The 12,372-nt window shown below is 45.6% G+C and overlaps 1 protein-coding gene across 8 annotated transcripts in view; it reads right to left on the bottom strand.

Moving 5' to 3' along the window:
• Positions 1-5,410: 5,410 nt before the first annotated feature.
• The window catches only part of RPRD2 (regulation of nuclear pre-mRNA domain containing 2), a 67,252-nt gene continuing 60,290 nt past the window's right edge, over positions 5,411-12,372 (bottom strand). For 3 of the 8 annotated variants that reach the window (XM_059673182.1, XM_059673183.1, XM_059673181.1), the window contains one exon: positions 5,411-12,000. In XM_059673182.1, the coding sequence (XP_059529165.1) occupies positions 9,230-12,000 (2,771 nt within the window). In that variant the 3' untranslated portion in view covers positions 5,411-9,229. The remainder of the gene's footprint in view (positions 12,001-12,372) is intronic. The other 5 variants (XM_059673187.1, XM_059673186.1, XM_059673189.1 and 2 more) reach the window with 3 other exon arrangements.

The following is a 12,372-nucleotide window of genomic DNA, read 5'->3' as shown; positions in this document are numbered from 1 at the left end:
GCAAATAGGAAACACTTAAGAGCATAGATTTGAAACCAAACGGACCTAGTGTAAATCCTGAATCTGCCTGCCATTCACAATGTAATTCTGGATAAATTATTTATTTTTCTATGCTTCAGTTTGCTCATCTATGAGATGGGAATAATAGTATTGCTCCCAATTGTTGACGTTTATTTTATGTAAATCATCTAATATAATGCATGGTATAAGGCAGGGGTCCTCAAACTACGGCCCGCGGGCCACATGCAAATACAAATATTGTATTTGTTCCCATTTTGTTTTTTTATTTCAAAATAAGATATGTGCAATATGCATAGGAATTTGTTCATAGTTTTTTCTTAAACTATAGTCCAGCCCTCCAACGGTCTGAGGGACAGTGAACTGGCCCCCTGTTTAAAAAGTTTGAGGACCCCTGGTATAAGGTAATGGGCAACAGTAAGGACAAACCACTAGAATAAATTAATATAACAGCTTTAAGAGCTGGAGCAGCCCTGGCCGGTTTGGCTCACTGGATAGAGCGTCGGCCTGGGGACTGAAGGGTCCCGGGTTCAATTCCGGTCGAGGACATGTGCCTTGGTTGGGGGCACATCCCCAGTGAGGGGGGGTGGGTGCAGGAGGCAGCTGGTCGATGCTTCTCTCTCGCCGATGTTTCTGACTCTCTGTCCCTCTCCCTTCCTCTCTGTAAAAAATCAATTATATATATATAATTTTTTTAAAAAAAAAGAGCTGGAGCAGAGCATCTGCAGAGAGCACTTCTTGGAGTCCCTTCAGACTCATGGTGCTTAAGAGGGACCTAGGAGACCTCTAAATCTTATAGATGAGAAATTTACTAGTAAAGTCAGAGAAGCTAAGTGATTTAAAGTCAAACAGTTTAAGTGCTAATTCTGGATTTAATCCAAGTCCTGTGCTTTCCACCACTGGTAATAGTGTTTACTTCAGAAAGAGGTGCCTGACCCAGAATCTTGGCTCTCTGCTTCCTACGCAAGACCTTTGCCTCTCATCCCCATTCTGGCTTTCAACTTCCTTTATCCTTCTTTTCTCTTTCCATACTATATCTAGGATACAGGACTAGGTATATTTATTTTCTTACACAGTAAAAACAAAGTATCAGTCAGATTTTAGTCAAGTGAGAGGGAAAGTGGACTTGGAGCAGCTATGAGGTTCTCAGTGATGCCCATTAGTGCCCTCACCTGGGGGTGGGGGTGGTTAGAGTTCGTGCTCAGGTTCCCAGTGGTGATGGAATCAAGGACTGAGGAGGAAGAGCTGTCAGAAAATGCTGTTTAATCTAGGTTTCCGGAGGCCAGAGGTTCTGTCTGGGAAAGACAGCAGTTGATCTGAGTCACAGGCACCATTCTAGATCTTGGCTCCATCTTCTTACATGTTAGACACCCTGAAATACAAAAAGAAATAAGACTGTGGAAAAGGGATATCACGTGTGTGTGTGTGTGTGTGTGTGTGTGTGTGTGTGTCTGGGAAAAGGTAAGTGAGGATTTATAAGTGGCATTCACAAAGTGTGAAAAGAGGCAGAATTCTTTCCATAGCTCTGCACCAAAAAGGACAGGAGTGTTACATTGCAGGTGCTCAATAAATTATTGAATTAAGAATGTACCAATCATTGTATGAGTTGAAACTCCAAAGGGTACATATACTGACACACATTTTTTAATCATTCTACCTTGTCCTTTCTGTGTGTGGAGAATAGAGAGATGATGGAATAAGTAAGTTCCATTATTATGGCAGCTTCCTATACTCATCCCTCAAACATTTACTGGCTACTCACTACGTGCAATGCACTGAGCTGTGTGTGGGATGCTGATCAATCAACAACTACATCATCGCCTATGTAACCAGTGCTGCAATGAAGGAAGGAATTTCAAGTTATTCAATTTCTCCTTCTGTCGCAAGCAAGCCAGCAAAAGCAAGCTAGCTAAGGCCAATTCGTTCATTGCCGGTTCTGCTACCATTTCTGAACTATGCCCACTCTGTCTCAGCCTCAGGGAATTTTAACCAGTCAGCCTGCCTGGGAAGCATCCCTAAAATTGCTCTTATTTCCATACAGAGTATCACTGAACACCTACTATGTGCCGAGTGCTTGTCTTCACTATCTTAATTCCTAGAAAAAACCCTGACAAGTAGTAGCTCTTCTTATGCTCCCTTTATAACATGGAAATTACCCTCAGAGAAGTCCCACTCTCTGAATCCAAAGCCTATATACTATGCCATGCTCTGCTGCCTCTGAGACACCAGAAGAGTCGAGTCAGAATGCATCACGTTTGGTAGCACGGCTCCGCTTGCTCTCCAGGTACACTGCTTGGAGCGTTTGGGGCCCAAAAGGCTTTAATATATAGGTTGGAGAGAGGAGTCCAATAAAAAGCCAAGGAAATTTTTTCTAGCAGACTAAAGATAAGGAAAAAGAAGTGTTCAAGAAATAATGCCAAGTTTCACAGAAGTCCAGGGAAAAGGGAATCCTCAGTTAAGGGTATCCTAGACCCCTAATCAAGTTTTGGGAGATTCTCAGTTTTACTTCACTTTAGACATCTTAAAGTGCGCTAAAGCGTTGAGGTGGTATTGTTGTTATAATCTTATATATAAGAATGCTCTCCACTGAAGGTAAAGAACATTTCCCACTTATCATCAGATGAACACATACTTCCAAATCTATCTTAGCTCTTAGAAGCAAAAATTCCCTGCATCAAAGAGACAGAAAAGATATTGGAGGTAAAAAAGATAAATTTAAGAAGATAAAATATATAAAGGTTTATATCATTGCCACCAAATGCTTTTGAGGCTACCCAATTAGCCAAGTGTCTAAAGGTACAGCGGGTGGTATGGGGAGTTTTGGTTTATTAAAAAGCTTTTTCCCTTAGTGATAAAGATCTAGGTTGGGGCCAAGCTTTTTACTGTAGCATTGTTTAAGATGCCATGAAGAGAGAAAAAGTTCAACCAAATTTGCTGAGTAAATAAAGGGGGGAAAGCTTCCTATTAGGAGCATGGAAATAAGTTGGACTTGGCTTTGAAAACAAAGCCTTGGGTGCACCTAAATTCTCTAGTTCCCTTCCCCAAGACATCTCCTGAGTCTATAGAAGAGAAACAAGGAAACAGCCACTTCTACCCGCCGCCTCTTCAACGACCCTTCAAAGGAAAAACAGAGAAGTCTCCCAAACACAGGAACCAGTGCAGGGATGTCAACTGAGGTTCAATGCTGACGTAAAAAACAAAGGAAAGATCAAAGTACTCCAAAAGAAGGTCCTAGACACATCTACAGAAGGCAATTAAGGTCCACTCCCCAGTAACCAAGATTTCAAATCCATCCATTACTAGTCTCTGTTGCCTTTGGCAATGCCTGGCTGCCTAGGAGATATGGGGCCTGAACTGTCTTGTGTAGGTGCAAAGAATTCCTAGCCAGGGGAGGGCAAAACTGAGGCACAGGGTGACACCCATCTCCTGTCTCTCCATGCATTTCAACTGCGTTACCCCAAGAAAAATGTAAGAGGTCTCAAGTCCTCACCTCTTTTCCACAAATTACGCAGCAAAGTAATTCTCAAAAGTAAGGGGAGCCCTTGCCCTAACTGGTTTGGCTCAGTGGGTAGAGCATCGGCCTGCCGACTGAAGGGTTCCAGGTTCGAATCCAGTCAAGGGCACGTATTTCAGTTGCGGGTTTGATCCCCCAGTGGGGGCTGTGCAGGAGGCAGGCAATCAATGATGTTCCTCTCTCATTGATGTTTCTCTCTCTCTATTCCTCTCTAAAAAGTCAATAAAAACATATTAAAATAAAAGTGGGGAGGGAGCCCTTGCCAGGTGCACCAAAAGATTTGGGGTTTGATTTCTGGTCAGGGCACATACCTAGGTTGTGGGTTCGATCCCTGGTCAGGGCGGGTATGGGAGGCAACCAATCTGTTTGTCTCTCACATCAATGTTTTTCTCTCTCTCTCTCCCTCAAATCAATAAACATCCGTTGGTGAGGCTTAAAAAACACATAAGGAAGTAATAAGAAAAATAAGGACGTTCTGGAACATTGAATTTGCTACAAACCCCAACAGATCCAGGGTGGACTGGTTTAGCCAACACCCCTTTGAGTCAAACACAAAAAGCTGGGGCCTGAATTTGTCCTCTCTGTTGGCACTGCTCACCAGCCCTTCCACCCACATCTGTATTCGCCACTTTTGACTCTGGCCACAGTGAGCACAAAGGGCAAGGAAAAAAATAAAGGAACCACAGGTAACTGCAGCGTCAATCTCTACATAGATCTCAGCCTTATCCCCTTCCTCTCAAACGCATAAACATAGGAGGTTCCTCCTGTTCTCCCCCAGCAGTCAGAATTTGATGGTTTACACTGCACTTGACTTGCTCTTTTAACCTGACGCATGCAGTTTTTTCTTCCACGTGGGGGGAGAACAGGATGTTTACTGAGGAGCCCATGTCTCTCACGCCCCTGTAGCAGCTTTGTCTAGGCAGCCGCAGTGAGTTATTACTCAGCAATTGTGAGCAGCAGCTGACCGGACTTGTCTATACAGTTACTCATTAACAAGTATGAGAAACACCCCAGTACCCTAAATCCATTCGGATGGTGTTTGTGTTACTGTATCTACATACATGGGGGAGTAACTCATCCCTCCTATACCAGACTGGCCTAAAAACAATTTTGGGGGAAGGATCCATTTCCAACATGCCCAGAAAAGCCAATGAGAAAGTCTAAAAGCTGTTGCTTCCATGAGGGTGGAGACAAGAATCAGGTGGGCAGTCAAGGTCCCGAGGGGACAAGGAAGAAAGGGTGAGCCAGGTTCCAGCGGCAGTCAGTTCAGCGGTACACCCTCCCTCTGGGTGTGCTCCCAGGCCGCTGCTATTTCTGAATTTCTGGTGACGTGTCTAGCTTCACATAAGCAAGGCTGCTATTTAGAGCCTCTATCCTGCCAGTGACCCAGGCCTGATCTAGATGCCTGCCCGTGACTCTCTCTACCCGAGAGCCCACATTCCATTCTTTAAGCCTCTGTGGGTTACGGAAAAGGGATGGGGCAAGAAAGAAGGGCTGTGTGGTTTCTGTAGGACAGATTGCTAATATGCAGCAAAAAAGGGTAGATGTGGGTACAGAGATGGCCTGAGGACCCGTCATCTCTCCAAATCCTTAGCTTGCTTTACAAATGCTTCTTTGCTCACAATTGTACTTGTTGGAGACAAACACAAATAATTATCCACACAGTATAGCCCAGGTCACCACCAGCCACTCCCTGAACATCTTTGATCTCATCCCACCCATAATCCCTTTCCAAAACTGAATTACACAAAGGATCAAACAAAACCCACACGGCCATGAGTTTGAGAGATTCAGATTGCCTTCAGAGACACCAAGTGCAGAAGTCAAAGGGGACAGGTGGACAAGATCAATGTGAGAGGGGAAGAGCCAACCACACCACAAAGGAAACCATATTTTATTAAACTGGAAAACAAAAACGTAATATTGGAGACAAACAGACTTAAAAAAAGAAAGGAATGGCTGGAAGAGGAAGGTGCACATGGTCACAGGAAGGGACGAGATGGGTGGTCTGCGGTATCTGTGTGAGCCTCCGAAGTGTGCAGGCACACCAACCATGCTTTCCCCACACACTCAGACCAAAGCCAATCCAATCATATCTTCAGAGATGTATCCAGGCTTTTCTTTTTGCATTCTGTAGTTGGTTTCACCTTCAGCCCTGGACAGTCATGTAGGGTCTTTGCTGGAGAAAATGTCGATATTCCAAGGACAGGCCTTCGCCACAAAGCAGCAGTTTCAGCTCCTGGAGAAGTTTCCTACTCTTTGCCCTCACCAGAGAAGCCAGAGGCCCTTGGCTGAAGCCCCAAATCTCAAAGAAAAATGTCAAACCTTGAGAACTAGTTATTTTATTAAGCGATAATACACATTTCAAAAGGATTTCAATGTTGTTGCCTCTAAAGCATGTACTTGTTTTGTTTTCCACACTGAACACGTGAGAATATCATAGAACATCTCTAATTTTAACAGGCACCCCCGCCCATTCAAAAAAGGGGAGGGGAGGAAAAAGGGGGGAAAGCAGTAATTTACAGCGGCTTCAAAACAATAACAGCTGAAGCTTAATTCTGCATGAACCAGTAATTTCAGGAAATAGTGAATATTCTGCAATGAGGAAGTCTAGCATATTCACATTATCTAGTTAGGTTTGCTGTACCATATATATCACAAACATTGTATCTCTGGGATTGGAAAGGATAAAAGTCCTACTCTCTGATCATTTTACCCTCCCTGGAATCAAACCGAATTCTACTTACTCTCAACATTTGGGAGGGCAGAAGCAGGGAGCGCTTCCCTCTAAGCTCACTGAAGAGTAAACTTACAAACTACTTAAGGACTCTCATTTCTGACGCTGTATCAGAGTTTTAGGTGGTGCCAGTGTACTCACAATCCCCACTAACTCTCTGTCTGTGATTTTACAGTGAGCACCAAAGACCTTAGTAACAACTTCGCATATTCTGCTTTCCTGTGAATCATGTCCTTTCCAAGACACACTATGTTATGCTTTCTTTAAAAAATATCTTGTTTATTTTTTTAAACTCAGGTTGAAATACAAAAGTCAGAGCATGGGCACGGAGTTTTAAATCACAGACACAGAAAGAATAAAACCCCTGTTTCATGTTATGAATACCAGAATTGTCTTTTGTTTCACTATATCACATATGTACATTGTCGTCTTCATTTACTGCTGTAGACAAGAGTTCCTTAAAGTGAACAACTCAAAGTCACACAAATCCTCACTTCCATCCTAAACAAGCGCTTGGAGGATTTTGTGGCTTAAAAACAAAACAGCCCACAAAAGAAAGCCAGCCCTTAAAAGTCCATCTTTAAAACTGTACACGGTCTTCCTTTCATGTATTAGCCATCATACTTTTGAGGACAATTTCTCTGCCCCAACATTCAGGAGGCCACTTTCCTAACATCCCCATATTTTCTTATAAAACCAAATGGTCAGAGAGCCTTTTCAAGTAAACACTACTATTAGCTTAAACAAGAGCAGCAGAAAGAATTCACATTCTTTTATTCTAGAATGAAAAACATCCCCCTTAATTTCTGCAAAAAAAAAAAAAAATTCTATTTCAGTTGAGTCAAATAGAATTCCCCCTCCCCACCCTCACTGCCCTACTTATAGGTTTTCCTAAACAAATGTCTGAGGACTCAATGTAACTATACTGTTTCTTTGCTTTGCTACACTATATACCCCATCCCACACACAAGGTCATGGTATCATGCATTTTTGGTGTGGGAGAGCCACAGGGCAGAGGCTTGAGAGGGTCAAAGGAAGAAAGAACAGTTAGTTGGCCTAGGACCAGAAATGCATTAGGGAGATGAATGACTTGCAGCACCCTAACCACAGGACACATAGCGAGCCCAAATAAATAACATGGAATAACTTACAGAGAACCCCCAAACTATGACACACCTGGCTTAAGCTGTTCTTTATCTGAAAAGCAAGTTTGAGACAAAGCATCACCTTCTGTCACTACAGTGTCTTCTCCCCACCTTTGAGGTTTCACTGCAGGAATCCAAAGCAATCCCACTTCCTGTAGTTCTATACTAACCTGGAAGAAAATAGGAAACTTACTAGGATTCTCTAAAACACTCATATTGTTTTACTCATCTAGGTGGAGTTTACCCGTGTGTGTACCTTAGGATAAGACACTAAATAACAAATAGTAACGCAACATTTGCTTTTCAATGTCCCTAAAATATAAAGATAGAAACACTCAAAGTGCTGTGATTGTCTATCCCCCAGTACTCTCTGTAGAAACACAAATAAGAAGCCTTTCAGTTCAGGCAGAACTTTCTATGTGAAATGACTAAGAGCAGAAACATCCTTTATTTCCTACTGGGAGTGGGAAGTGAGGATAAGGCTTGAGCCTTGATATGTGATGGGCAGCTACTGTGGAGTGGGGTAATTTGGATTTCTCATGTCCTCCAGTTTCCTCTGTAAAAACATGTCTAGTAATACTCACTTGTTACTAGGACACATCTGAAGAGGTGTAATATAAAGAATGATGCTGTTGAACCTTCTTTGAAATAAACACCAAGAATGGGGTGAATACAGGAGCACGGCAAGGGGAAAGGAAAGATAAAGACAATGCCCTCTCCCTGGTAGTTAACCTTTGCTGAAATATGCCAACAAGTATCACTTACGTTAGGGAGGCACCAGGGTAAAAAACGTCTACTTCTTACATGAAAAAACACAGGGACAATAGTACAGTTCCACCTCTGTGACAACTGTCAACTGGAGCGACTTTCTGGCCATAGCAGAAGCGAAGCTGAGAAAGCCAAGACAGAAAAGCAGGAAGAGCTGGGTGTCAGAGGAGCGGAACTATCTCAAAAACGGTGCCACTCTCTCGTTTATGAAGGATGGGCAGGTCACATCACACTGTTAATAGTCCCCTTCTCTAACTCTCTATTGTAATTACTCCGTATTTTAACCTCAAAATATATTCAGCCTGCTCTCTTCCATTCCAAAAACAAAGAGGAAAAACGTTTACTAGGACAGAAGAGCACTCCTCAGTTGCGGCCTGACAGTGCTGTGGAAAGGCTGCCTTTTGTGTGGTGGTTAAATTAAGATTTGAGGAGAAAGGTAAAGAGCTCAGCTTCCACACGCCTTTTGAAACAAACAAAGCAGAACAGCATGACAGCGCTGAGCTCTCCCGCATTTCCTCCCTTGCAACATCTCTTGGCTGTCAGCAGGGCACAGAGCCACAAGGAAGGGAGCCAAGCTGGTTACAGCAGTTAGGGTAGCTGCAGAGAGAAGGGGGCAGGAACCCTTCCATTGACTACTGATAAGCCAAACCCAAAATAACATCCCAACATTGCACATTATTATCTGTTCTGGTGGAAGTTTTATTTCAAACGCAGTAATACTCTTCAATAGATGGGGTAATAGCAGATTTGTTTTTCTTCCCGTCCCTCAAACTCCCAGCCAAAGGAAGTGGCTTTGGTTGTGTTCCTTTGCCTGCTCCCCTCCACCCCCTAAAATACAAACAACTCGGGGAAGGTAGGTAAGTGCCGTGGGAGGGAGGACTGGATGGAATAGTGAAATGTAAGCATATATGTACGACTTTTTACTTTGGAAGGGAGGCCCTTGGTCATAGAAAAATAAATCAAAGGAGGAAAAACAAACAACAATAAACCAAACTCCTACTTCCAATGCTCTCTCGACTGTTCAAAATGCCTTTCCCTTGGTCTCCATCAGTACCTGGGAGGGAAGAATGGGCGTTTTGGTGCAAAGAACGGAGGGCCCCTAACAAAAGGTGGCCTGGGTCTCTTTAAACTGTGGAAAGGGTCTCTGCCGAGAAAAGGTTCCCTAGGCCGAAAGTCTGGCCGGGGATTCCGCAAAATCATACCACTCCGGTTGATGATGTCTCTGTGTGAGGGACCCAGGGGGAGGCCACCGCTGCTGTTGCTGCCTCCCCCACCTCCTCCATGGGCTGGGCCCAGGTGCTCCAGAGAATGGGAGGGTAGGCTCAGGCTCTCACGTACACGGCTAAGGCCAGGGCCGTTGAGGTCCCGTTGGGTGGGGCCCCCGTGGTCCCTGGGTCCTGGGAGCACCCCAAAATGATCAGCCAAGGTCCCTTGGAGGAGAGAACTATGGTCCTTGGGAAATACTGCCACTGCTCCTGCCACTCCGTGCTCTGCCAGTGGTGGGGCTGGGAAGGGTACAACCCCAGAGTGGTCAACAGGGGGAGGTGGGGGTGGAGTAGAAAAGGGGACACCACTCCCACCACTGCTGCTATGCTCCCCAGGGGCTGGAGGGGGTGGGGTGGGGAAAGGAACTCCGCTGTGCTCTCCAGGAGTGGGGGGCGGGGCAGCATGGGCCAAGGCGGCCTCCTTTGTGAAGGGGTTCGAAAGATCCACAGAGGGTAGATGAGCGGGTGCTTCTCGAGAGAAGACACCACCACGATCCTTAGGAGGGGCGGGCGGGGCAGATGACGGCCCCACTGCCTCTCTTTGGAAGGGTGTCCCATGTTCCAAGGGGGATGGGGGAAGATGATGCTCAAATGTTGAGTTGAAACTGTTGGAACGAAAGCTGCCGACACTTTCCTGAAATGGGGGTGCCCGTTCCTTGTATGGTGCTGCTTTAAAGCCAGTGAGGCCTCCGCTGCCCCCACCCCCAAGGGATGCCAACTCAGAGGCACTTGAGGGGCCATTGTCAAAAGAGCTGCCTGAGGTGCTCAGATCAAACCAACCCACCCTTGAAGCCTCTCGCCCATGTCCTCTATTTCCCTTCCCAGGAACTCGGACGGACTCTACGGTCTGTATGGGCTCCCCGGACATCCTCCTGTTGGATGCATTGTGGTAACCCAAGGTTTCTATAGGGGCCCCCTTTTCTTCAGTGCTGTCAGGCAAGTCTAAGCAGGAGGAGGAGACGCGGGTTTCTATGCGGTGGTAGTGCTCTTCTTGCTGCTGCTGCTCAGTGGTGGTCAAGCTGGGCTGGGTGAGGTTTGAGAGACTGACACCTTCATTTGAAGCGCCCTTGCTGGGGGCCTGGACAAAATGCTTATCATCTGAGGGCTTTCGTGAGGCGTTTTTAAGCATATTCTTAAACTCAATCGTCGACGTGGTGGAAATGGTGGAGGCCAGGACTTTCTCCACGCCTGATGTGGGTGGATGGCCCGTGGGAGCAGCAAGGGTATTCTGCGGAGAGAAAAGGGAACGATGTGGGACTGGGTGAGGAGAGTCTGGGTACTGCTTCTGTGGCACAGTGAGATGCCCAGTGGTAGATTGAGACAAGCTATTGTGGTTGGAGTCAGGGGTGAAAAATGAATCATTCTTACTCGGTGACGGTGACCGGTTAGACCCAGATTCATTCCCTCTTATGCTGAAGGCACCAAACAGCCCAGGGGAAGGTGAGAGAAGGTCACAGTTCTCACTAGAGTCCAGGAGGGCCCTTACAGATGGAGGGAAGGCAGACTTTACCCCAAATTCTTGGGCCCTGTGGCTGTAACTGGACAGGATTGGGTGGTAGTCGGTGGTCTCAGAGAGCTTGCTGGATTTCAGGATAGACTTGGCTGGTTTCTTCTCTAGGTTCATCATGGCAGAGGGTGGAGGCCCTGAATACTCAAAATCTCGGTAATCCTCATCTTCCTGGAAAGAAGTATCTGGATAGAACTTCTCCTGTGAAGAGTCCATCAGGGAAGATGGTCTCTCCATTCCATCAGAAGGCTGCTTATAGGATGATTCACTGACCAGGCCAAAGGGTCGAAATGTAGGTACAGAATTGGAGAGCTCCCTGGGGTAGCTTTCCTCTCGCCCGGGGGGTGGTGATCTTGTACTGCTGGGTGTTGAAGAACCAGGGCTAATGATCTTAGAAAGCAAGGACATGGTATCTACACTGCTGGATGTGGGCTTGTCCATCATCTCATCCTGGGTGGGCGTCCCACTGCGTTCATCCCGCACAGGGGTTCCATCAATGTTGTCAACTGAAGTGCTAGTAGGGCCACGCTGGAAGTCTGAGGGATGGCTTTCTGCTGGGGCACTGGACCCCAAACTGCTCAGGATTGGGATGTTTAAGTTTAAGCCACTGAAACCAGGATTACCTTTTAAGAAGTTATGGATTTTCATTTCCAGGCTTGGGGAGGTGGACTCGGACTCCAGCTTTGGCTTGGAGCTCTCTGAAGATTGGCACATGGCAACTTCAGGAGGTGGGGCAGCAGGGCTAGTATTGTGGGTGCCTGTAAACCCCAGAGAGGTGGATGGCAGCTTGAACGTAGTGCTTGGAAGCCCTGGGCTTTGCCCAATTGAGGCCTTGCTGACTGAAGTTGAAGAGACTTCAGATGTCGATGAATTAGGAGAATAGTTGAAGCTTTTGGGAATAAAGGATTGGGTATTGGAGGGTAGATTTCTTCCTTTTATGTTAGAGACTGTAGTGGTATTGGCAGGGGAAGCTGAAGTGCTCTGGGATGCAGTTTCACTGGCTGGAGCTGGGTTCCCAGTAACGCTCTGAAGTAAAGACGACAGGCCTGTAGAAGCAGAGATTAGAGGAGTTAAAAAGAACAACTCCCTGCCTTACAATAAACAATTTAGGCCAGTTGGATATTCTCTTTCATTCCAGTGGGAACCAGATGGACATTAAAATGTGAGGCCAAAGGAAATCCTGACTAAACAAGCATTTCTGCTAAATGTCACAGAAAACACTGGACTTACTTGCCAATATAAAGAGAGCAAATCACTGAGATGTTTCTAGTGCAGTCATGAAACAAGCCCAACATAGCACAATGAAAGGCCACAGGAAGGGGTAGATTTTAGTGTCAGAATCATTCACAGTTTAAACAAGACAAAGCAGGAAAAGAAAGAAAGCAAAATCATTCTTAAAATAACACTTTAAGCCAGTA

Source organism: Myotis daubentonii, chromosome 18 (assembly GCF_963259705.1).
Source record: "Myotis daubentonii chromosome 18, mMyoDau2.1, whole genome shotgun sequence".
In the NCBI taxonomy this organism is placed as follows: Eukaryota; Metazoa; Chordata; class Mammalia; order Chiroptera; family Vespertilionidae; genus Myotis; species Myotis daubentonii.
This window is presented reverse-complemented; position numbering and strand designations above follow the sequence as displayed.